Source organism: Taudactylus pleione, unplaced genomic scaffold (genome assembly GCF_031769625.1).
Source record: "Taudactylus pleione unplaced genomic scaffold, aTauple2 ptg002947l, whole genome shotgun sequence".
In the NCBI taxonomy this organism is placed as follows: domain Eukaryota; kingdom Metazoa; phylum Chordata; class Amphibia; order Anura; family Myobatrachidae; genus Taudactylus; species Taudactylus pleione.
In genome coordinates, this window is record NW_028287314.1 from 20,803 (window position 1) to 47,150 (window position 26,348).

The 26,348-nt window shown below is 46.5% G+C and overlaps 1 protein-coding gene across 4 annotated transcripts in view; it reads right to left on the minus strand.

Annotated features, from left to right (window-relative positions):
• Positions 1-26,348, minus strand: part of LOC148431071 (ankyrin repeat and SOCS box protein 5-like) — a 59,374-nt gene that overhangs the window by 18,313 nt on the left and 14,713 nt on the right. Inside the window, exon 1 of one of the 4 annotated variants that reach the window (XM_088466374.1) lies at positions 3,456-3,683. The exons of the other annotated variants lie outside the window; for them this stretch is intronic. Within the exon in view, the coding sequence (XP_088322500.1) occupies positions 3,456-3,567 (112 nt within the window). The 5' untranslated portion in view covers positions 3,568-3,683. Of the gene's footprint in view, positions 1-3,455; positions 3,684-26,348 lie in introns of those variants that run through there. 4 annotated transcript variants of the gene reach the window in all.

A 26,348-nucleotide genomic window follows, 5' to 3' on the forward strand; every position in this document is an offset into this window, starting at 1 on the left:
CCCCCCTCCTGGGGACACCCCAGGCTGATGGCGGTGGGTGTGGGATTAATAATTGCTGTAAAAAATAAAATGAAAATTGACTTTTACAGGTGACTAAAGGTCCCAGGAAGCCTTCCCCGTTTACAGGTACTTTGAGAACCACAAGTACCGGTATTAAGGGCCCACTGATAACTGTAGTCCTCCTGTAAAAGAAATAGTCAGAAAAAGACATGATACATACACCGAATATTGCATGTTTTTATTACACTTACACACACACACACAAAAAAATACTTACCCTTGTCCATGTAGCATTCCCGATCGCTATAATAAAAAAAAAACACACTCACCTACTCTTTGTGTCATGTCCTCTTTGGTCCATGTAGGCATCCAAGGTCTTCTTAAAATAAAAAAACGAGAAGCGCGGACCCAACAGATAGAGTAGTGACCCATACGGTCACTAGCTCCCGAATCACCTGTAACTTGCAGATTCCCCCTTTGAAAACAATGGGGAAAGTGTTCATTGGCTGAGAGAGGTGAGCCCCCGCTCTCTCAGCCAATAAATGCTTCCCCCATTCACCTCAATGTTGGGAACCACTGGGTTATTCCCATTGAAATTAATGGGGGAAGCGTTTATTGGCTGGGAGAGCCGGGGGCTTGCCTCTCTCAGCTTATGAACGCTCTCCCCTTTAAGCAGTAGGTGCAGCTAACTCTGAGATCAATTAAGGCACTTTGCGTATCATAGAAGGAATGTTAACTGCATATCACACATGGGAGTTTGGATCTGTTGATAAATTTACAAAGCATAAAAATTGTACAACCAATACTGTGAAGCTGTACACCTACTTCCAGATTTTAAACAACCCTATAAACTCGGGCATACAGTACTTACCTACTCCCCTTGGAATGGCTGGGAGGCTCTCTAAAACTGGGTGGTGCTCCTGGCTGCCTGATAGAATGAGCATATATCTGCCCGCTTCCCAAGTGAAGTGGGCGGTACAGACGGCAGATGACGAGATTCGCGTTGAATCATATCATGGCTTTACAATGCCAGTGTTGTAATAACAGTTTAGGAAAGGTCCTTTCCTGTTCTAGCATAACAATGTCAAGTGAACATTTTAAAATCCATCGCTAAATGATTTAAATAGGGCCTGATTCAGCAAGGATCACTACTGCGATTACGCACGCAATTGGCCAATTGTTGCGCTCCAGCCACTGCTATCGGGACTGGGGCCCTGATTCAGAGCCGGACGCTCTGACAGAGTGCTCGCTCTGAATCAGGGCCGTCCATTCTCCTTTTTGGAGCGGCCTCCTGGCCGCTCGCATAGCTGTGGGTGACCACAGCTATAGCGAGCGGCCAAAATCATGGTCGCGATGGTCAAGACCATCGCGACCATCGGGCTTGCGACGAGACCCTGCAGTACGGTCTCGCTGCCGCAAGCCCTGGAGTGCTTTTGGCTCTATCAGAGCCAAAAGCACTCCCACTGACATCACTAGTGATGTCAGTGGGGTCGGCCCCAGACGGTAGGTGTTCCCATGGGAACGCCTCCATCTGGGCAGCCACGCCCCCGGCACACCCACCAAAGGGGGCGTTCTGTCAATCACCATCGACAGCATGCCCCCTTTGGTGCGAGACCCATAACGACGGCTTGGCCGTCGTTGTTTGGGTCTCGCGCATGCGCACGACTGAGCCAACTCCACTTGGGCACCATCAACCCGCCTGCGAGCGCTCAGCGCTCGCGAGCGGTTCTGAATCAGGCCCTGTGATCACAGTGACTATGCAGACCCATCGCAGAGTGATTGACAGGAAGTGCCGATTGTGGGAGGTGATGGGGGGTGGTCGGCGAAAAGCAGGCGTGCCAGTGCGATTGAATGCCGTTGCAGGGGTGTGCATAAATTATGCACTGCGATGCCATACACAGCTTGAGTACTCACTCCGTGCGATGAGGTTAGCAATTCCTGAGTAAGGTCAGAGCTTGTGCAAGTGTGCGTGAGACTCCGATTGTACTCGATGTTATCGATGATTTCACAGTCTTGCTAAGTGATACGGATGTGTCTATGGTAAGGAGGACGTTCTTATGTTGTGCTGCAATGGCAAAATGGCAAAGCGATCGCAATGGATTAGCATATTATCGCAGTGAGACTGGGTGTGTAATCGCAGCCGCGATCGCAGTTGCGATCCGTAATGAATCAGGCCCATAGTTTGCTGTGGAAGATCTTAACTGATGTGCCCTGACTTCAACAACATCACATGTTTATGGGATGAATTAGGATGCTGAGCCATGACTTATTGATCAACATCAGTGTACAAATTCCTAATACTCTTGTGGCCAAATGGAGGCTCATCCTCACAGCCATATTCCAAAATCTATTGGAAAGCCTTCCCAGAAGAGTTGGGACTCTTACAGCACAAATCGGTTGTAAATCAAGGCTGTAACGAGGTATGTGCAAAAAGTTCCTCCACCCATGGCACATGGATGTGGGGCCGCACAGTTGCTACCTTGACAGCACCCATCCATCGTGTTTTACCTTGCAAAGTGCCTGGAGAGGCACCCCTGAAATGAAAGTAACAGGGAGCATCCTTCCTTCCTGATCCTCCACTGTTTACTCGCTGCTTGCTGTGTGATGTCATGAAGTCCTGTGCACCAGGGGCAGGGTGTGATGGAGCAGTGTGCACAGGTGCCCTGCTACGGCACTGGTGAACATGTCCCCTGTCAATGAGCATGGTGTTGGAATGAGTTGTTCAACAAGCACATATGGGTGTAGTTGTCTTCATACAGTTCTTTAGGCAACGTAGTGTATGGTCGTGATTTGAATTCAGAATTCCTCTGTTTAATATATATGTTCTCATTGAAGTTATAGATATTTAGAAGAACAAGACTTTACAGCAATGGGTTACACGATCCTCCATCTATAGTTACATACATTTGCGAATGAGAATTTAACAGTGTAAACTCGTCAACAATTAAATATGCGATTATTTAATTTCACAGATTGATACTTTCTATCCCCAAATGCTGTCCTATTTACCGTGACTGTACCTACTGAAGGGTGAACAGAAACTAAACTACGTCCAAATTGTATCAGACAAAACCATGGGTTTAAAATATGCAGTTTCACCTGCAGACATTCGTTATGAAGTCCAAAATTGTAAACGTTATTTAAAATGTATTAATCAAATCGCTAAAATAAAATGTAGATATAATAATAGATATTGTCTAGTAGACATCAAACCAAATGTATGCACAATGGAGCTTCAGGTTAAGAACTTTAATGCAAAAAATGATTAACAAAAAAATATAATAATATTAGAAAATATTAAAATCCACTCGGAATTTTAAATTAATTCTCAAATTGTGACTAGTAACACATGTATCAATGTATCATGTGTACTGTAAGTTCATTTTTAAAGATAAAATCTTCCATGAAAAATGCCATGCCATTAAGGGCCTGCAAGACAAAGCTGCTCTACTGACCTTGGTTAGTGAGGATGCCCCAGCTTGCACTTCGCTTTGCAGAACACTTTTCTACACTGTCTAGTGTCCTTTTCCTCTTGCGACTGCTCTGTACTGCTGCCTCTACAGACATTCTATTCCTTGTGTACGTCTCCCTCCTCGCTGGAGTAACAACACTCCCAAGGCTGAATTCTAATGTGCCTCTCCGCCTAGAGAATGATTGTACTGTATGCAGAATGTCAGCAACACACTGAAGTCTTTCAGTAACACTTAAAAGGCTGGGCTGCTGGTACTCAATGGGGGAAGGGATGGACTGCACCTAGTGCTATTTTTAAAACAGGAAGAATCAGTCTAGCTGCAGCAGGATCCATAGTTTAGGAAAGAAGGCCAAGGGGCTAGATATTTGTGTCTTTTTAAAATAGATACTAGGAAAATCTAATCAATCATTGTTCATTTTCCTAGCACTATGTCCCAGCAGCATAGTGCGAGGGAATAGTAATTAATACTTTCTCCTGTATGAATTGGTGGAAATGAAGGTTGTTGTTCCTGCATTGGGGACAGCAGACATCACACATCAGGAATCTTGCTTAATAAAAGTTGCATCAGAGCTACTCACTTAAAATGCAGTGGCCGTACAGGAGTCTGTTTTCATTCTGGGTGTTAGCCAGAAAATGTTCTCCTATTTGTGTGGAGACTTCACTTTGCTTCCCATGAAAGATAAATTGTCTGTTTAATGGGCATGATTAACTTCTTGGCTGGAAATCCATTCTGCACACACTATGAATTACAACAATCTAGACCAATGGCTGAAAAGAGCAATTTGGTTTTAAGTTTTAACCCCTTCTTACAAAAACAGCAGAAAATAAATGACCTTTGGGGCAATGTATCAAACCTTGGAGAGCGATAAAGTAGTGAGAGATAAAGTACCAACCAATCAGCTTTTTTAATGACAGCTAGATGCTGATTGGTTGGTACTTTGGGTATGATTCATAATGAATGTGGTGAAAAGGCCTGTTTATATGAAAACAGGGCTTCTCACTTCTTCGTTCTATTCATGAAGCTGGTCACCGTGGAGAAATTCCACGTGGATGGCACAATTTGTACAGCGAAACAAAAAGAACATAGAAGTTGAACACTTTCCTGCTCTCTGCCCGGCACCCATCACAGGCTCCGTCCCCTTTAGACCAGCGGCCTTTACAGCAGGTCTGACGTGACCTGCTGAACTCAGGCACCGGCACATGGGCAGTGGGAAGAAGACATATCGGGCTCCCGATATGTCTTGTCTTTGCACTGCTTCCTGAGTTCGCAGAGGGGCCAATGTTGCACAGGTAAGTGTACATGAACAGCTACAAAACATCATGTGATATTTTTTGGTAGTCAGTTCATGATCTACATGAATAAACACCTTTATCTCTCTCCATTTTATCTCTCTCCAAGGTTTTATACAGGATGCAGTCAGGAAGCCGATGGTCGAAATGCTGAATCACATAAGAATCAATGGCATCATGAGAGGGGTGCAGGCCGCACCCGGCTGTCACCCTCGGAGGGGGTGACACCAAAATGCCGGCTCCTCTGCAATGACAGGAGCTGATGGCTGCAGTGTGACATTCTCATGCAGCACCCGGCTCCTGTCATAGAAGAGGAGCCAACAGTGCAGACTGCCCAATCTCCAGGGGCAGCCCAGTATCTTCGGTGATGCAAGGCTACCCCCCGGAGTGATGTTATCGGGATCGCCCGTGAGGTGATGACCCCTTTATTCAGGCCATGTCCCTTTTTCGCCCGGGTGTGCGGGGGGTATCCAGAATGTGCACCGGATGTCACCAGACTCGGTGATGCCTCTGAGAAAAATATCTACATAGCCCAATGTGATCTACAACAAAGTAATCAATGTTAAAATAGTCTATAAAATCGAGTGCTGATAAAAATTAATCACATTGGCAGTTAATTACAGTTGGTAAAATGCCTCTCACTATTATCAGTGATGTAATTCCTGAGAGTTTCGGTATAACACAGTTCTACAGTCTCCTATATATCCAATGTACTTCAATGGTGACACAAGGTCACACCCCCGAAAGGGGACAAATCAGGGGGTATGGTCTCGTGGTCGTTGTTGACTTGTGTCTGCCTATATCTGGAGGGGCAAAAATTTAATGGCAGAGGTGGGCAAGTATAAGTAGAATACAAGAGGATGTGTTCACATAACTGCAACATAATTAGACATGGACACATGGCCAGATGCAACAATTGGGAGGCCTTCACTTGCTTGTACTAGAGGGCTAGTGAAATGATACACAATGATGATGATGATGATGACAGCACTATCCAGCCGCTCCAGTGACTGCTTAGAGACCCCTCCTGCTGACAGCCAACATTGTGGCTATATTATATAAAGTCACATATGAACTGACATTTCAGCTGTAAGAGGAGAGTATGAATTTTTAAAGGAGGAAGTCAAGAAAGAGAGAGAGAGAGAGAATGAAGGAGAGTGAGTGGGATTTTCTCCAATGCCATTTTGTGGTACAATAAAGGATTAATTTCCCTTCTGTGACACCAATCATAACTAAATAAATAATCAAGCCATGTGTCTGCCACAAGCCATGGCAGCGGCTTGTTTCCCACCGGCTCGGGACCTACACTGACTCACAATCCGGTTCCGCTGATTACCAAGCACCTGGGATGCTGCAGAGAGTGACTCATACTCCATATGCTGCTGATTGGCTGCTCCTCCTATTTGTAGCTTCCCGATTCCTTTATCATGAGGCCTTATAATTGGTATATTTTACATTTGGGGTGAGCGTTTGGGCGTAGGGCCCCTGGGACTGGTCTGGCTGGGCCTTCTCAGGGCATCACCACTTAATACACATAGTTGCTTTTCACATCACATGTTATGTTTGTTTATTATTCATGTATTTTTTCACATATATTTTAACCTCTCATTCCACACTTAATGATTACTCACACACAGCTATACTTTACACTGCACTGTCACTCTTTTTCCATTTTCGTGTGATGCCCTGGGGGGGTCCTGGGCTGGACGTTTTTTGGGGTGCACTGCGCCCCGGACGTGAACCCCTTAGTGTTAGGGACTGCTGGTAACAGAGAAGCCGTGACGTGGCCCAGCAGCCTCCCATGTATTTGCAAATGCATGCAACTAATATCTCTGAATTTCTATGACCATATAGTCTTCATATATTGTTGCAGGTATTATTCAGTGTGCTGAGGTACAATAGGGGGTTAAATCCCCCTCCTTTTTCTACTTAGTCTGACCCCTCCCTTTCATGCACCTGAGAAGTACTGCTAGATTGATTGAGCAGCTGCCATTTTTGTTTGTTTGTTTGTTATGAGTTGCATGAAGGAGCCAGCATTAGTAGGGCATGCTGGTTCTAGTAGTGCTAGTTGGAGTTCCCAGGGGTGACTCCCAGGTAAGCTGGCTCTCAATTTGGATGCATTTATGTATGTGCCTTTATCATGAGGCCTTACATTTTACAAAATTATATATGTGCCTTTATCATGAGGCCTTATAATTGGTATATTTTACATTTGGGGTGAGCGTTTGGGCGTAGGGCCCCTGGGACTGGTCTGGCTGGGCCTCCTCAGGGCATCACCACTTAATACACATAGTTGCTTTTCACATCACATGTTATGTTTGTTTATTATTCATGTATTTTTTCACATATATTTTAACCTCTCATTCCACACTTAATGATTACTCACACACAGCTATACTTTACACTGCACTGTCACTCTTTTTCCATTTTCGTGTGATGCCCTGGGGGGGTCCTGGGCTGGACGTTTTTTGGGGTGCACTGCGCCCCGGACGTGAACCCCTTAGTGTTAGGGACTGCTGGTAACAGAGAAGCCGTGACGTGGCCCAGCAGCCTCCCATGTATTTGCAAATGCATGCAACTAATATCTCTGAATTTCTATGACCATATAGTCTTCATATATTGTTGCAGGTATTATTCAGTGTGCTGAGGTACAATAGGGGGTTAAATCCCCCTCCTTTATCAGCTCAATTATTCAAGACTGTTGTTCCACTCTGCTCTGATTGCTGTTAGCTTGCTGTCTGTTTTCACCATCCACATGCTGTGCTCAGTGTATGCAGGTCCAAGCCATTGGGTCCCTGCTTCCTCTGTATAATCAGCAGTTACAACCTTCTCAGCCCTACTGTGTGTAATCAAACTGTACATTTACACCTGAACTATTCACCATCAACATGCTGTGCTCAGTGTATGCAGGCCCAAGCCTTTGGGTCCGTGCTTCCTCTGTATAATCAGCAGCTACAGTTTTCTCAGCCCTACTGTGTGTAATCAAACTGTACATTTACACCTGAACTATTTTCAGCCTGTGTTATCCTGTCCTCCTGGCAGGCAACTCATCTAGCCAAGAAATCCTGCCCTCCTGGCAGGCAACTCATCTAGCCAAGAAATCCTGCCCTCCTGGCAGGCAACTCATGTAGCCAAGAAATCCTGCCCTCCTGGCAGGCAACTCATCTAGCCAAGAAATCCTGCCCTCCTTGCAGGCAACTCATGTAGCCAAGAAATCCTGCCCTCTTGGCAGGCAACTCATCTAGCCAAGAAATCCTGCCCTCCTGGCAGGCAACTCATCTAGCCAAGAAATCCTGCCCTCCCAGCAGGCAACTCATCTAGCCAAGAAATCCTGCCCTCCTGGCAGGCAACTCATCTAGTCAAGAAATCCTGCCCTCCCGGCAGGCAACTCATCTAGCCAAGAAATCCTGCCCTCCTGGCAGGCAACTCATCTAGCCAGGAAATCCTGCCCTCCTGGCAGGCAACTCATCTAGCCTAGAAATCCTGCCCTCCTGGCAGGCAACTCACCTAGCCAAGAAACCCTGCCCTCCTGGCAGGTAACTCATCTAGCCAAGAAATCCTGCCCTCCTGGCAGGCAACTCATCTAAACAACTTATCCTGCCCTCCTCACAGGCTACTCTACAAACCAAGTTTTCCTGCCTTATCTGGTGAGACACTTTTCCATAACATTATAACCGGCCAACTTTGTATTTAAGTCTGTGCGTTCCGTGTCCTTCATTATGGAGCAGTCTCAAAACCCTGTACAAATCCTTGCCGCACAGATCCAAGTGCTTACCCAAAAAGTTCAGGAGCTCTCTATAAGATTTGAGGATGTTCGGGCTTCCACTCCTGGAGCCGTGCCCAAGGAACCTAAAATTAATCTCCCTGATAGGTTTTCTGGAGACCGTTCTCAGTTCCTGAACTTCTGTGAGAGTTGTAAACTCTATTTTCGTCTGCGACCTTTATCTTCTGGATCCGAGACTCAGCGGGTAGGATTAGTGATCTCGCTCTTACAAGGAGATCCACAGACTTGGGCATTTGGTCTCGCTTCAACACAATCTGCGCTTTTATCAGTTGATGCCTTTTTTAATGCTCTTGGATTATTATATGCAGATCCTGACCATAGTTCTTTGGCCGAATCCAAGCTGCGGGCTCTTCGGCAGGGAAAGGATCCCACAGAGGATTATTCCTCAGAGTTTCGGGGATGGGCAGTGGATTCAGGATGGAACGAACCGGCATCTCAGAGAATGCAAACGAGAACGCAGTCTTTCTGTACAGTCGCCTCAGTCACCTTCCTGGCTGCTGGCGTAGGACTCTGAGGAACCCATGCAACTGGGAGCTTTCCGGCTATCGCCCAGGGAGAGACAAAGACGACGATCTCAAGGCCTATATTGTGGAGCTAGAGGTCATCCGCTGAAATCTTGCCCACATTGGCAGTAAAAGATCGGGTCTGAATGTAAAAGAGGAGTTACATTTAGGCCTGGCATCTGTTTCCTCAAAAAATTTGTTGCTAGTTTCTACAGTGGTACATCTGTCGCAATCCGTCCATTCCGTATCGGCGTTTGTGGACAGCGGTGCTGCTGGGAACTTCATGGACTTATCATTTTTTCATTCCTTAGGTTTAGCTGCAGTTCCTTTACCTCAAGAGGTTCCTATTTGTGGGTTAGATGGTGGTCTGGTGGCTAATGGTCTTATCAAATTCAAGACACCACCTCTTCGTCTCTCAGTTGGAATTTTGCATTCGGAGATGATTTTTTTTTTGCTACTCCAGTGTCCTTTTGCTCCCGTCATTTTGGGATTTCCATGGTTAATGACCCATAATCCCGTCATTGATTGGATTACAGGGTATATTGTCAAATGGAGTCCAGCATGTAAAAATTGCTGTTTATCTACACCCATCCGGACGGCTATCTCTGCTGTCTCTGAGTCTCTTCCAGGACTTCCTGCTCAATACCATCTTTCTGCAGATGTTTTTTCTAAATCAAAGGCCAATTCTCTACCACCTCATCGTCCGTATGATCGCGCCATACAGCTGTTACCAGGAGCCAAGTTACCCAAGGGTCGTCTCTATTCTCTTTCTATACCTGAGAATAAGGCCATGGAGGAGTATATTGCGGATGCCTTGGCTAAAGGATTCATCCGTCCTTCTAAATCTCCAGTTGGGGCTGGTTTCTTCTTCATCCAGAAGAAGGATGGGTCATTATGTCCTTGCATTGACTTTAGGGCATTGAACGAAATCACCATCAAAAACTAGTACCCTTTGCCCTTGATCTCGGTACTTTTTGATCAGCTCTGGCAAGCTTCCATTTTTTCCAAGATTGATCTCCGTGGAGCTTATAATTTGATCTGGATCAAGACCGGAGATGAATGGAAAACGGCGTTCAATACGCATACTGGGCACTTTGAAAATTTAGTTATGCCATTTGGATTGGCTAATGCTCCAGCAGTCTTTCCAGACTTTATCAACAATGTACTCCGGGAGTTTCTTGGCATTTTTGTGGTAGTTTATCTCGATGACATCCTTAGTTACTCTCACTCCATGCACCAGCATGTCCAGCATGTCAGTCAGGTCCTATCTAAATTGAGAGCGAATTCGTTAGTTGCCAAGTTGGAGAAGTGTGAGTTTCATGTGGAGCAAGTATCTTTTCTTGGATATATTATTTCTCCTCATGGCTTCTCCATGGATCCTGGAAAGGTTAAAGCAGTATTGGACTGGGTTCAGCCTACTACATTGAAAGGCATTCAATGTTTCCGTGGTTTTTCCAATTACTATCGGAGATTTATTGGCTCGTTTTCCTCCATTGTTGCCCCATAGTAGAGTTAACCAAGAAAGGTGCGGATGCTTCTAACTGGCCTAGTCAGGCAGTTCGGGCCTTTGAATATCTCAAACTTGCTTTCGCCAGCGCCCCTGTTCTCAAACATCCGGATCCAGATCTGCCTTTTGTGGTTGAGGTGGACGCCTCTGAGATTGGGGCAGGAGCTATTCTCTCTCAGAATAATCCGTTGGATGGCAAACTCCATCCATGTGCATTTTTTTCACGTAAATTTTCTTCAGCCCAGTGTAATTATGATGTTGGGAACAGGGAGCTGCTTGCCATTAAGTTAGCTTTTGAGGATTGGAGACATTGGCTTGAAGGAGCCAAACACTGGATCTCTGTCCTCACTGACCACAAAAATTTGGCATACATTGAATCGGCCAAGAGGCTTAACTCCAGGCAAGCACGATGGGCACTATTTTTTACCAGATTTAATTTTCTCATTTCTTTTCGACCCGGATCTACTAACATCAAGGCTGATGCATTGTCCAGGAGTTTCACTCCTGTCCAACAGGATACTGTGATCAAAGAATCCATCATTCACAGATCTTGTATCCAGGTGGCTTTATCTCGAAATTTGGCTGAGGATCTGTCTGTGTTTCAAGAGGATTCGCCTCCTGGTAGTCCAATCGCCTGTTTGTTCCTGTAAATTTGAGAAAAGCTGTCCTACAGGACTTGCATGTGAGACGGGCTTTTGGACATCCAGGCATCAATAAGACCATTGAATTAATGTCTCGTGCGGTTTGGTGGCCGTCTTTGGCTTTGGACGTTCGGGAGTTAGTTTTGGCATGTGAGGTTTGTGCTCATAACAAGACTCCTCGTACCCCACCATCAGGATTACTGCTTCCTCTTTCCACACCAAAATGACTCTGGACACACATTGCGATGGACTTCATTGTGGACCTTCCTCGCTCTGCTGGCTGTTCAGTTATTTGGACTATCGTGGACCGCTTTAGCAAAATGGTGCACTTTATTCCTCTGCACAAATTGCCATCTGCCAAAGAACTTTCTGTCCTCTTCTTGGAACATATTTTTCGTTTGCATGGTCTTCCCTGTGACATTGTTTCCGACCGTGGGACGCAATTTGTTGCACGGTTTTGGAGATGTTTCTGCACTGCACTGGGTATCAGTCTCAGCTTGTCTTCAGGATATCACCCACAGTGTAATGGGCAGACAGAACGTGCTAATCAAACCCTGGAGCAATATTTATGGTGTTACGTCTCAAAATTCCAGAATGATTGGGTGTCTCATCTTCCCATGGCTGAATTTGCTTTTAACAATTCCTGTCACTCTGCATCTTAAGTTTCACCCTTCTATTGTGTGACAGGCCAACATCCTCGGGCCAATTCATTTGATTTATCATTCTCCAGATCCTCTGATGCAGGGACTGTTTCCAGACTCTGTGGTATTTGGGCCAAGGTGCATCATAATCTCCTCAAGGCATCTCTCCATTCTAAGAAATTGGCAGATAGACATCGGAGGCCTTGCACATTCAAAAGGGGGGACTTAGTGTGGCTGTCCACTAGAAATATCAAACTCCGGCAACCCTCTCACAAATTGGGTCTTTGGTTTATTGGTCCTTTCCGGATCATTTCTCAAGTTAACCCAGTTGCTCTCAAACTCCAACTACCAAATTTGTTAAAGATTAACAACACTTTTCATGCCTCTTTATTAAAGCCAGTCCATAAGTCAGATAGATTTGGGAACTGGAGTTCTTTCAGGCCTGCTCCAGTGGTGGTCCACAGTCAACAGGAGTTTGTGGTTGACAAAGTGCTGGATTCTAGAGTATCTAGAAGTCGGTTGCAGTTTCTGGTCCATTGGAAGGGCTATGGTCCGGAAGAACGTTCCTGGATTCCAAAAATGCCTTACATGCTCCCAGGTTGAAGAGGATGTTTTTTCAGGAATTTCCCTTTAAACCAGGCTCTGGGGTTCTTCAACCCTGCGTCAAGAGGGGGGTACTGTCACAAGCCGTGGCAGTGGCTTGTTTCCCACCGGCTCGGGACCTACACCGACTCAGAATCCGGTTCCGCTGATTACCAAGCACCGGGGATGCTGCAGAGAGTGACTCATACTCCATATGCTGCTGATTGGCTGCTCCTCCTATTTGTAGCTTCCAGATTCATTCCCCCTCACCGGTTATAGAGTTTCCTCCTATAGCTCAGTCTGGTTGTTCCAGCTATCCTCCGTGATTGTCTACACTTCAGCCGCTGCTTCTATTTACCACTCTCCGTCTCCCTCCACGGTGCCTTCCAGGCTTCAGCAGGTAGCTCAATTATTCAAGACTGTTGTTTTACTCTGCTCTGATTGCTGTTAGCTTGCTGTCTGTTTTCACCATCCACATGCTGTGCTCAGTGTATGCAGGCCCAAGCCTTTGAGTCTGTGCTTCCTCTATATAATCAGCAGCTACAACTTTCTCAGCCCTACTGTGTGTAATCAAACTGTACATTTACACCTGAACTATTCACCATCCACATGCTGTGCTCAGTGTATGCAGGCCCAAGCCTTTGGGTCCGTGCTTCCTCTGTATAATCAGCAGCTACAGTTTTCTCAGCCCTACTGTGTGTAATCAAACTGTACATTTACACCTGAACTATTTTCAGCCTGTGTTATCCTGCCCTCCTGGCAGGCAAGTCATCTAGCCAAGAAATCCTGCCCTCCTGGCAGGCAACTCATCTAGCCAAGAAATCCTGCCCTCCTGGCAGGCAACTCATCATGGGTGTGCATAAATTAGCCACTGCGACGACATACTCAGCTTGAGTACTCACTGCGTGCGATGAGGTTAGCAATTTCTGAGTAAGGTCAGATCTGTTGTAATTATGTGTGAGGGGCTGATGTTACTCAATGTTCCCGATGTATAGGCAGGACTGCAAGGTATTATGGATGTGCAAAAGCAGTAGTGGGTGCCTCTATGCTGGTTTTGCGATTGCAGTCATTAGCATATTTCTGAACCCATTAGCACTGTATCTCTCTACTTCCAGTTTTCCTCCCCCTTCAAACCACATCCACACCATGACCAGTGTGTACCTAATCCTTTATTCTGCCCCCTGTTCCCACCTCTGACCTTCACCTCTAGTCTCCTTCACCTCCTCCTCTACTTCTCTCCCTCCTGTATGTATTCCTCCCCTCTGTTTCCCATCCTTTCCCTTTACTCCATTTTCATTCACTTCTCCCACACAACGGTCCTACTACCTCACCACTGCACCCAACCTCCTCTCCTTGTCACCACACCACACCTCCATCTGCATCACACTAAATTCCCTGCCTCCCCACCTACTACAGGTTCCATTCCTAGCTCTGGTGCCTGCACCATCCCAACACTCTCTTCAGCCCTGCCTTCCAAAATTAGTATCACCTCAATGCTACAGCAACCCTAGTAATCTCATCCACATCTCTCTCACTACCTTAGGTCCCTCTCTCCTGGAATGCCACATCTCTCTGTAATAAACTGATCTCAACCCATTACCTTTTCATCTCCAACTCCATGAATCTCCTAGCCATTACTGAAACATGGTTTCCCCATTTGACACCACTTCTCCTATAGCTATCTCCTCTGGGGGCCTCACATTCTCTCACACCCCCATCCTGGGGGTCACCATGGTGGTGGTGTTGGGGTCCTTCTGTCCCCCAGTTACTCCTAGCAACTCATACCCTCAGAACTGTCTCTTACATTTTTTACATTGAGGTTTATGCCAAACGCCTCTTCCATCCAGTACACCTGCGAGTAGCTGTCATTTACCATCCTGGCTCTTCTTCCAAATTCCTTGACAACTTTGCTTCTTGGCTCTCACTTTCTCTCTCTCTTCCCTCTATTATATTAGGTGACTTCAATATCCCAATCAATGTCCCTACAGAATCCTCTGCCTCTAAACTCCTTACCCTTACAACTTCTTTTGGTCTCTCCCAATGGACCTCCTCACACTGCCATGTGAGTGGCCACTCACTTGATCTGGTTTTCACTCACCGTTGTGATATTACTGATTACTCCAACCCCCCATTCCCACTCTCTGACCATCACCTTCTCTCTTTTAACCTACCACTCTCTCCTTCTCCACCTCTGCCTCTAAAAGCTACCATTATTAAGAGTAACATTAACGCTATCAACAGTTTCCTTATCTTCCCCGCTTGACTCTCTTCTCTCTCCTATTTTCTCTCTCTTCTGCAATGATAAAGCTGCTTTGTTATACAATGTTTCCCTTACTTCAATTATTGAAGAGGAACATCTATGGAGAGACTTTAAAGATTGGAGTACCAATGGCATCTGGGCCAAGCTGGAGCTATCAACAGGACTGTGCCCCCTTCCTGCTTGAACTTTCAAAAAACTTGAGGAAACAGGGATATTAGAGAAAAGAAATATGCCAAATGGATGGTCCATTTCACTGATAATGTATACACAAATCAACCGAACAAAAGAAAAAAGGTATGGGCGCTAACCTACATGAGGGGTAACAGCCTTAAACAGTCACAATCTGTGTAATAACCATAAATTGACAGCAGCCTTTTTGAAAATGGGAAAATTGCTGGATTCCCATACACTATACAACACAAAGACAAATAGGCGCTAGTCAAAAATAAAGAGAAAATATATCAATTTATTACACAGTCTAAAACAAAAACAATAAAAAAGAAAAACGATTAATAAGCTTAAATGTATAGATAAAAAGACATTTTAAAGTCTATAACAATTAAGCTAATTTGTGGGATTGCAATTAATTCCTGGATAGTTGATACAACATGATAAAACATGCAATCTGCTGAAGACATGGAAGATAAATACCAAACCGATCAAAATACAATGTAGCAAAGATGTTTACCAGTATAAATTGTAACAGATCTAGATATAGTATCTTTGCAAGGAGATTCCCACTACAGATATATTAAATGGTGTTAGAATGGGTAAAAAACATAGAATACATATGATAAATATGACAAATGAATCGAAATCACATGATCCAGCTATAACTCATATAACCCACGTGGTCAGTGTGTCGTTTGTTAAAAAGAAACACCAATTATTTCTTCTTTGTATAGAATTTCAGAGATTGCTTTGAATAGATATAATGTCCAGAGCCAAATAAATGTATGGTTAATACTCATACAAATAGTGGTAATACAGGCATTTGTCTTGATAAAAATATACACAAAGGCTGCGTCGGGGTCCCTTGTCCTGGTTCCATATACTGGAAGTTTGTTGTTGTGTCTTGAGGCCATGAGATCCAAATCCGGCAGACCCCATTTATCCACCAGGAGTTGAAAGACTTCTGGATGTAGACCCCACTCTCCTGCATACACATCGTGACGGCTGAGGAAATCTGCTTCCCAATTGAGAACTCCCAGGATAAATAACATGGAGATGGCTGAGAGATGGCATTCGGTCCATGTGAGAATGAGGGACATTTCTGCCATTGCTGCCCGACTTCGAGTGCCTCCTTGGTTATTGAGGTAGGCCACTGCCGTGGTGTTTTCGGACTGTACTTGTACTGGCCTGCCCTGAAGAATATCCTCAGCCAGAGTGAGAGCTCTGTTGATGGCTCGAAGTTCCAAGACATTGATTGGTAACCCTGCCATGACTGGGGTCCAGCGGCCCTGGAAGGAGTGCTGGCCGGTCACTGTGCCCCACCCTTGGAGGCTTGCGTCCATGGTGAGGAAAGCCCAGTCCAGGATCCAAAAGGGACGACCCATGTCTAAATGGAATGTCTGTAGCCAGCAGGCTAGGGACAGGGTAACCTCAGGCGGGAGGTCCATCATCTGGGATCGAAGTAAATGGGGGAGCCCGATCCACCAGGAGAGGATCAGGCGTCGTAGGGGCCTGGAGTGAAACTGAGCAAACTCCACCATGTTGAAGGTGGACACCATTGATCTCAATGTCTGCATTGCAGTGTGAATTGACACTCAGCAACTGCGGTGTGTTGTATTAATGAGATTTTGTCTGTTGAAGATTCTCTGAACCTGAGAGTCCAAGAGGGTTCCTAAATGTATCATTGTTTGAGAAGTTGTCAGGGAAGACTTTTTCCAGTTGATCAGCCAACCATGCGCTTGTAGGAAGGTAATTGTTACCTGCAGATGGTGGTGAAGAATCTCTGGGGAGCTGGCCAACAGCAAGAGGTCGTCTAAGTAAGGGAGTAGTCTAATCTCTTGACGACAACGGTAGGCCACCATAACTGCCATGATTTTGGTAAAGACCTGAGGGGCCATTGAGAGTCCAAACGATAAAGACAAAATTGGTAATGCTGCTGCAGGATAGCAAACCAGAGATTTTGTTGAAGAAAAGGCGCTATAGGTACATGTAGGTAAGCGTCCTGAATGTCCATAAAATCCCCAGGCTCCATAGCTAGGATAATAGAGCGGAGGGTTTCCATATGAAACCTGGGCACCCTGATAAACTTGTTCAGACATTTGAGGTTGAGGATTGGCCGATGAGACCTGTTGGGCTTCTGAACCAAGAAAAGGGTAGAATAATAGCCCTTGCCTCATTGTGAGAAGGAGACCGGAATTATTACTGCTGAACTCAGTAAGGACAGAATGGCTTTTTGGAGCAGCAGGGCCTTGCTTGGGTCCGATGGAGGTCATGTGCAAAAGAACTGCTGGGGGGTTGCCTTAGGAAGGATAGGGCATAACCGTGGGAGACCACTACTCTTACCCAGGCGTCTGATGTGGTCCGACGCCAAAACTAGGCGAATTGAAGAAGTCGGCCCACCCCGTCAGGCTGTAGGCTTGTCCTCAGACTTGGCAGGTGGATGGCTAGTAGCCCAGTCTTGTTTGGCCCTAGTCTTGGAGGCCTTGGCTGATGCATGCTGCCGTGGAAAGGACTGACCCTTAGCTTTTCCTTGAGGGTGAAAGGACTGAAAGGATAACGACTGAGGCTTTGCATTATATGCAGAGGGCAGGAACGTCGTCTTGGAAGCTGCCAAAGTAGTCACAATTTTATCTAATTCTGGACCAAATAGGATATCTCCAGAATAAGGAAGAGACTCCAGAGCCCCTTTTGAGTCTGAATCTGCTTTCCAGGAACAGAGCCAAACAATATGGCGGGCCACTACTGAAGTGGCAGATATCCTGGAGGCCAGGAGAGGCGTATCCATAGCTGCTTCTCCCAAGTAGGAGGCTGCATCTCTAATGTGAGATATGCAGGATAGTTGTTCCCTTGCTGCATCATGGGGAAATGTATCTTCTAAGGCCTCTGCCCAACTCTTAATGGCTTTTGCCACCCAGGCCATAGTCCTAGCAGGACGAGTAATATGGATTTGTGACAAGCTTCTATATGCCTCCTTCAAGGAGGTTGCAGTATGGATGGGTTAGGTGGCATTCTTAACCAGATGTGTTACATGAGAATCCACTGCCGGAGAAACTTCCCATTTAGTGCAATCAGTAGCTGGAAGAGGGTAAAAAGAACTTAAACGTTTTGGAATTTGAAACCTTTTACCTGGCATATTCCATGCTTCACTCACGTGATCAGATAGCTGATCAGAGTGAGGGAACACTGGTAAAACTACCTTTTGTCATTGTTTTTTCTTAGGAGCTGGTTCTTCCTCTTCTATTTGGAAAATAGATTTTACAGCTCTCACAGGAGCAGGTATATTCAATTTAGAGGGTGGCTCCTCATCTCCTTAACAGAGTCAGCGTGACAGAGGTCTGCGTCTTCTGTCTCCCAAGATTATATATCAGAATCAGATAACTGGGTGGACAGGGAAGATAACACAGCACGTTTAGTAGGTTTAATAGGTAAAGACTTTTCCTTTTGCCGCATTTGCTGAAAAACTGTAGAGGTATTAGCCAAACTCTGTACTGAGGTAGACAGTACATTTACCCATGGGGGAGGCAAAGGATTTGCAGGGAGTACTTGCTGTGGCCATCCCAAAGGGGACGCTACCACTGGGACTGCTAAGTGGTCCGTAATCTTTGCCAGCACCTGAGAGAAGGCAACCCAGGGTGGGTCATGAGGAGGAGACACCGAGGCTGAGGGGCCTGAGGCTGTGTAACAATTAGTACAAGACCATCCAGAATGAGGTCCTTTGGCGCTAAGCCTGATAAGCAGGACTTACAAGACACCAGAGTAGAAGCAGCAGCATCAGCCTGCTTGTTATTCTTTCCTCTGCTGGACGTAGCCACAAGAATTATAAAATACACAGTCTGATACAGTGCAGTGAACACCCTGCAGTAAGTGTAATATGGCACAGTGTAGTGTGAAAGTAGAGATCAGCGCTAGCACAAGTCACATACAAACGCAGAAAAAAAGCTATATATCTTCAATTGGCACTACAATCAACTACACAGACTGCAGTGGCTGGTAGTATATAGCGCTGTATAACCTGGCCCGGAGACCTGAGATGCAGAAAATGGCTGTCTCGCATCTCTGAGGGGACGGAGGGTGAGGGAGGAGCAGCTCAGGGAACAGCTAGACCACAGTGCAATGGTGCCCTGAGCTGGGGGAGGGGCTGCAGGCAGAGCACCTTCTCCCCGTGCTGACGTTAACCACTGGGTTCCCTGGCTTCTAAATATGCCCTGCGCCAGTATATTAATGCCCCAGTGGACTAGTGGAGTTGAGGGCGCATCAGTGTTCACATCAGCGCCTCTGGTCCATCTCCTGAGACCAGAGGCTAGACTTCTGTAAAGATGCGGGCCCCTGCAATCGGGGGTCCGCCTTACCTTTTCTCTAGATTCTGGGCTACAGTCTGGGGTCCGGGGAGCCTGCTAGCTAGTCCCCCTCAGAGCCCTGCTGGGAGTACCTAGCCAGGGTTTGGTGTCACTGCACCACGGAGGGGTGATGGAGCAGCAGTGCAGACGTCCAAGGGTCTAGAAATAAAAATAAATCATGAAAATAAGCTTGGGCTGCTTGAAGCAGTCCCACTGTTAAAAATGGTGATCCAGCTCCTGCCGGACACCAAAGAAACTGAGTTGGCTGTGGGTGGGGTATAGGGGGAAGGACTGGAGCATCCTTGGATTGAAAAGCTTTGCTGTTCGTGTCTGGTCCTCCAGGTCCCACCAACACCCAGGCATGGAATGAGCTGCCAGGGAGCCAGGTAATTCCCCGGTGGGTTCCACTGATTTCAGGTCACGCCCCTTAATGACAGGGAGCGGGGCTTTAAAGGGGGTGGGGAGAAGCCGGTGGTTGCTGCCCACTGTGTATGTCTGCCCTCCTGGCCGCTTCCCTCCCAGCCATTCTGATCTAGAATGTGGAGCCAATAGCCAGCATGAGCATGCATGCAGTACCAGTTGCAGACAGAGGAGGATGCCAGCTTGAAATGAGATCTCTCCAAGGTAGCAGTTAAGTGCACTGCACTGTGAGAGGTGTGAACTGTGGGAGAGGGGGCTGAAGAGGTGGTGGAGTGCGATCCGTGAGGGGGGCCTGTTTGATCGGTGACATGGCGGCAGTGCGATCTGTGGGGGGTGCAGTGTGATTTCTGAGGGGGGCCTTTGTGTGGGGGAGTGTGATCATTGAGGGAGGGGGCTGTGTGATCTGTGAGAGGGGCCAGTATATGATCTCTGATGGGGGGCTGTGTTTGAGGCCAGTGTGATCTCTGAGGGGAGGGTGGATGCGAGAAGAAATCCTTAGTCGGGGTTAACAGCGCACTTGATTGAACAGCTACAGGAGCTCCTTCCTGGCGCTATTCAATTCACATTGAATTGAATCTAGTCCGTTGTGTGTGCAGTAGTTAATGGCGGAACAGAGCGATCTCAGATCCGTTCCTGCTGTCACCAGGAGCCACCTGAAATAGGTTGCCGAACCCCTGGTCTAGAAAAAAGATCATTCTTAATTTTTATCCTCCGCAGACTGCCACCTCAGGTCCCTGCACCCTTATGCAGCTGCCAATAGCCGTGTTCCCTATATTGTGTCTGCCTGTTCTGTCTACAGTATGTTCCATACCGTGTCTGTACTAACTACATTCCCCGAGACCATGACTTATACAGTTGGTACTTAGAGGCCCCTTTGAGGGGACAATAAATGTGTATTGCAGCGGGTTAGCAGTTTACCCCACATTAATACATACAGAATATCTATCATATTGATTTGGGGTGCTACTCCAGGACTTATAGCACTAATTAATACAAACAAAGAAACAGTAGTCCTTATATCGGAGTGAACTTCTATTTTCATAGGCACAAAAATATATTAAAACTTAACCTTTAATTTGTATTTCTTAATAAACAAGTAGGGATGAGCGGGTTCGGATTTCTAAAAAACGTACCCCCCCAAGCCTCCCGATCCGAGGCCGATCCGAGTCAGGCTCGACTTTTCCCGCCTGGCTCGGATCTGAAATCGAGGCAAAACGTCATCATCCCGCCTTCCGGGTCTCGCAAGTTTTGGATCCTATATAAGGTACCTGCGTCGGTGCCATTTTCTCACTCGGCTGTGCACAGTGAAGAGGGAGGGTGGGAGTTAGGGCTGGCTGGGCTGTGTAGTGTAGTGTTGTGCTGCGCTGTGCTGCTGTTGTCCATAGGGGCTGTGTCCACTCCTCCAAAGTCCATAGGGGCTGGCTGGACTGTGTTGTGCAGTCAGTTGTCGATAGGGGCTGTCCACTCCAAAGTCCTGTGCAGTGTCCCAGTCCTAAAGGGGTGCTGTAGTGTTGTCCAGGGGGTGCTCTGTCCATCAGGGGTGCTCCCCCAAGTGCAAAAAAAAATATTTTTTATGTGTTTGTGAATTGTGTGCACAGTAGCCGCACGTGCATCAACAAAGTAGTGCCAAGCGTGCGCCTGTGTCATAAGTAAAGGGCCGGCTGGCTTGACCGTTAAAGGGTGCTGTAACCCCCAAAGTGCACTCCAAACAAAATAAAAAATATTTTCTGTGTTTGTGAATTGTGTGCACTGTGGCTGCACGTGCATCAACAAAGGAGCAGCGCCAAGCGCGCGCCTGTGTCTCATTAGTAAAGGGCCGGCTAGCTTGTCCGTTAAAGGGTGCTGTAACCCCCAAAGTACACTCCAAACAAAAAAATATATATATTTTCTGTGTTTGTGAATTGTGTGCACTGTGGCTGCACGTGCATCAACAAAGTAGTGCCAAGCGTGCGCCTGTGTCATAAGTAAAGGGCCGGCTGGCTTGACCGTTAAAGGGTGCTGTAACCCCCAAAGTGCACTCCAAACAAAATAAAAAATATTTTCTGTGTTTGTGAATTGTGTGCACTGTGGCTGCACGTGCATCAACAAAGGAGCAGCGCCAAGCGCGCGCCTGTGTCTCATTAGTAAAGGGCCGGCTAGCTTGTCCGTTAAAGGGTGCTGTAACCCCCAAAGTACACTCCAAACAAAAAAAAATATATATTTTCTGTGTTTGTGAATTGTGTGCACTGTGGCTGCACGTGCATCAACAAAGTAGTGCCAAGCGTGCGCCTGTGTCATAAGTAAAGGGCCGGCTGGCTTGACCATTAAAGGGTGCTGTAACCCCCAAAGTACACTCCAAACAAAATAAAAAAATATTTTCTGTGTTTGTGAATTGTGGCTGCATGTGCATCAACAAAGGAGCAGCGCCAAGCGTGCGCCTGTGTCCCATAAGTAAAAGGCCGGCTGGCTCATTTCTTAAAGGGTGGTGTATCCCACAAAGTGCACTAGTGTCCAACAAAAATAAAAAATTATTTTCTGTGTTTGTGTGCGCCTTAGCCGCACGTATATATCAATATAACATAAATGGAGGACCAAACTTTCTCAGATAAAAATAAAATAGGGAAAGATCAAGAACCACTTCCTCCTAGTGCTGTTGCTGCTGCTGGGAGTTGTTCATCATCCCAGAGAGGAAGTAGGAACACCACTACTTTTACTAAACAATTGACCCTCCAACAGTCCCTAGCGAGGAGGATGAAGTACGACAGCAGTCATCCTGAAGCAAAACGTATAACTGAGGCCTTGACTGCTATGTTGGTGTTAGACGTGCGTCCGGTATCCGCCATTATTGCAGTGGGATTTAGACAATTGATGGAGGTAGTGTGTCCCCGGTTCCAAATCCCATCTAGATTCCACCTGTATCCTCAAAGCAGCAGCGACAAGCATGCATCTGTCTGTTAAAGGGTGGTGTAACCCTCAAAGTGCGCTCCACAAACAATAAAAAAATTCTTCTTTTTTTGCCTGTCTTTGTGAATTGTGTGGGCTGTAGCCGCACCTGCATCCTCAAAGTAGCAGCGACAAGCGTGCGTCTGTCTGTTAAAGGGTGGTGTAACACTCAAAGTGCGCTCCACAAACAATAAGAAAATTATTTTTTTTTTTCTGTCTTTGTGAAATGTGTGGGCTGTAGCCGCACCTGCATCCTTAAAGCAGCAGCGACAAGCGTGCGTCTGTCTGTTAAAGGGTGGTGTAACCCTCAAAGTGCGCTCCACAAACAATAAAAAAATATTTTTTTCCTGTCTTTGTGAATTGTGTGGGCTGTAGCCGCACCTGCATCCTCAAAGCAGCAGCGGCAAGCGTGCGTCTGTCTGTTAAAGGATTACATCGGTGACAGCATCCAAGTAGGCAAGTCAGACAGTCTGTACATGTACTGGCAAGAAAAAGAGGCAATTTGGAGGCCCCTGTACAAACTGGCTCTATTTTACCTGAGTTGCTCCCCCTCCAGTGTGCACTCCGAAAGAGTGTATAGTGCAGCCGGGAACCATGTCAGAAAAAGGCATAGGAGGTTGCTTCCACAAAATGTGGAGAAGATGATGTTCATAAAAATGAATTATCAACTCTTCCAGGGAGACCAGCCTCCAGAACGTACAGAGGGACCTGTGGTGGTGGATTCCAGTGGGGACGAATTAATAAAAAAAATTTATTTTAAACATTTATTTCTGCCCTATAGTTTTATTTAGCTGATTTTACTTGTTTATTAACAAATACTAATTAAAGGTTAAGTTTTAATATATTTTTGTGACTATGCAAATACAAGTGCACTCCGATAGAAGGACTACTGTTTCTTTGTTTGTATTAATCCAATAATTATTATTAACAATGAAAAAAATGTTTTTCGGAACAAAAATAATCATAACAATCTGCCTCAGATGGGGTTGGGGTAAATTATCAATAAAATTATCTATACAAAATCTTCATATAAAAAGCGTTCATTAGAAAACTTTATGTACGTTTATCACAAAATCACATTTGGCATATATTTGTTATATAGGGGCCTATTCATCAACACTAAAATAATGTTTTTAAGGACATTTTCCTTAAATAACGTTATTTTGGTATTCATGTAGCCACTTAGCACATGAGATATCACAGATATCTCCTTGCTAAGTTCCCCTGCGTTAATTTCCACACTCCCCATACATTAGTATGGGGATGTGGAAATTATGGTATTCATCAAATTCCGAAAATTATAAATTTTCGGAATTTGATGCAGTTACTATTCGCCACTGTGAGGTGGCGAATAGCAGGTGAAACTTACCTGTATCCACGTGTACAGGTCCCCCGACGAGTCCCTCCGGCGCTCTGCTCCGTCCTCAGGCTCCGGAGGCTGGTCGGACATGTGTGCTCCCCAGCAGAGCACAAGAAAGTTTAGACAAAAAATTATTTTTTTTATTTTTTTTCTAATCTGTCATGTGGTCTGCTGGGAAACCACATGACAGACCAGCAGGACGGAGCCGGAGGCTGCTGCGCGGACAGGTAAGTCGGGGGGGGGAAGGCGAGCGGAGGGGGGAGAGGGGTTGGGGGGGAGAGGGGGGGTACGAAACTTAACGCATCTGTAGGCAGTGCTGCGCATGCGCTGGTTTTACAGATGTAACAGCGCATGCGCAGCACTGTTTACAGATGCGATAAGTTAGTGTAGGCAGGGAAAAGTATCTATTTCCCAAAAAGCTGTCATCGCAAAAATGACAGCTTTTCGAAATAGATACTTATGGAGAGGTGGAATGATTAATTCCACCTAAAATTAGCTAGAACTCCATGAGAGTTTTAAAGCTAATTATCTCCAGAGAAGTTTTACGTTTAATGAATAGGCCCCATAGTCTGATGACAATGACAGACATCACTCATTGTCGTCACTGACGATTTCTGATTCGCAATTAGTGCAAGTAAATGCTACTGCATCACCTCTTACACAAGCAATATGAGCCCGCCCTTTACATGCAATACACTGGACCCATTCCTGGCCATATTTCGACAGCAGCCCAGCTCTGCTCTGTCCGTCTAGCTCCACCCCCATGCTCACAACGAAGTCCCTCTCCGGGCAAAAATAAAAAAGGCCCGCTGCTCAGGGGCTGGCTGGTGAATTTTAGCCTGGGGGCAAGCACACAGCACCATCCCATGAACAGCGACTCAACCTTCTCCTCTCCCTACCCTAACTCTAACCCTCCCTCCCAGATGCCTAAACCTAACTTCACCCCTAGTTCCTAAACCTCCCCTCCCTGCACCCGAAACCTAACCCTTACCCCATCGTGCCTAACCCTAACCCCCTCTAGTCCCTAACCATCACCTTTGGGATGCCAGTGGTCGAGATGCCGGCGCTGGGATTCTGACAGGCGTTGGGACCCGGCGCCGGTATCCTAAGCGCGGGCATCCCATGTGCCGGCATTCTTACCATATCCCTACACCACATATCATACACACTAGACATACAAATACCACATCATACATACACCACATTACACTGCACCGCACACACACACCATCATACACCACAACACACCACCCATACACATCACAGAGGCATACACGCCCAACACATACGCATATAGACATATGCACACAACAAATAAATATCACACATATACACGGCTTAATAACTGAAAATTGTGCTTACCTGGCATTCTTAAGTTTAATTATGTGGTGTTGAACGTGGTTGGTCCTCCGTCAGTCATGTCTCTTCTGATCGGCAGCCAGCAGCTATTGGGTGAAGGGGCAGAAGCACACATGCGAAGAGGCACACAGGAAAAGGGGACAAGGGCAGAGATAGGAAGGGGAAAGAGGCACAGATGTGAACGGGGGACAGAGGCATAAATATGGGGAAGGGGCAAATGTACAGATAGGGAGTGGGCAGAATAAGTTGGGTAGTCTGAGCAAGGCACAAATGTTGGGAAGTAGCAGAGGCACATATATGGGGAAGGGGCAGAGGAAAGATGGTAAAGAGCACAGCAACATAAATGAGGTACAGAAATGGGGAGGGGGCAAAGGCAGGAATGGTAAAGAGGATGGTGGGAAAGATTGTATAGGAGGAAGGGCTGGGGTACCTCTGTGTATGGCAGACATCTTCTGTGCAGTGCATGCACACTATGCACGGCCACTGGGACCAGGAGAGGACAGCTGGCAGTTGTAGAGTTAGATATACGAACACAGAAGCTTATGCAGAAGGGCCAGAGAGGAGGGACAACACCACAGCACCAGTTACACACTCCCCCCCTCCCCAACACCACAGCACCAGTTACACACTCCCCCCCCTCCCCAACACCACAGCACCAGTTACACACTCCCCCATCCCCAACACCACAGCACCAGTTACACACTCCCCCCCCCCAACACCACAGCACCAGTTACACACTCCCCCCCTCCCCAACACCACAGCACCAGTTACACACTCCCCCCCTCCCCAACACCACAGCACCAGTTACACACTCCCCCCCTCCCCAACACCACAGCACCAGTTGCACACTCCCCCCTTCCCCAACACCACCAGTTACACACTCTCCCCTCACCAACACCACAGCACCAGTTGCACACTCCCCCCTTACCACAGCATCTTTTGCACACTCCCCCCCTTACCAACACCAGTTACACACTCCCCCCTCCCCAACACCACAGCACCAGTTACACACTCCCCCCTCCCCAACACCACAGCATCAGTTACACACTCCCCCCCTCCCCAACACCACAGCACCAGTTACACACTCCCCCCTCCCCAA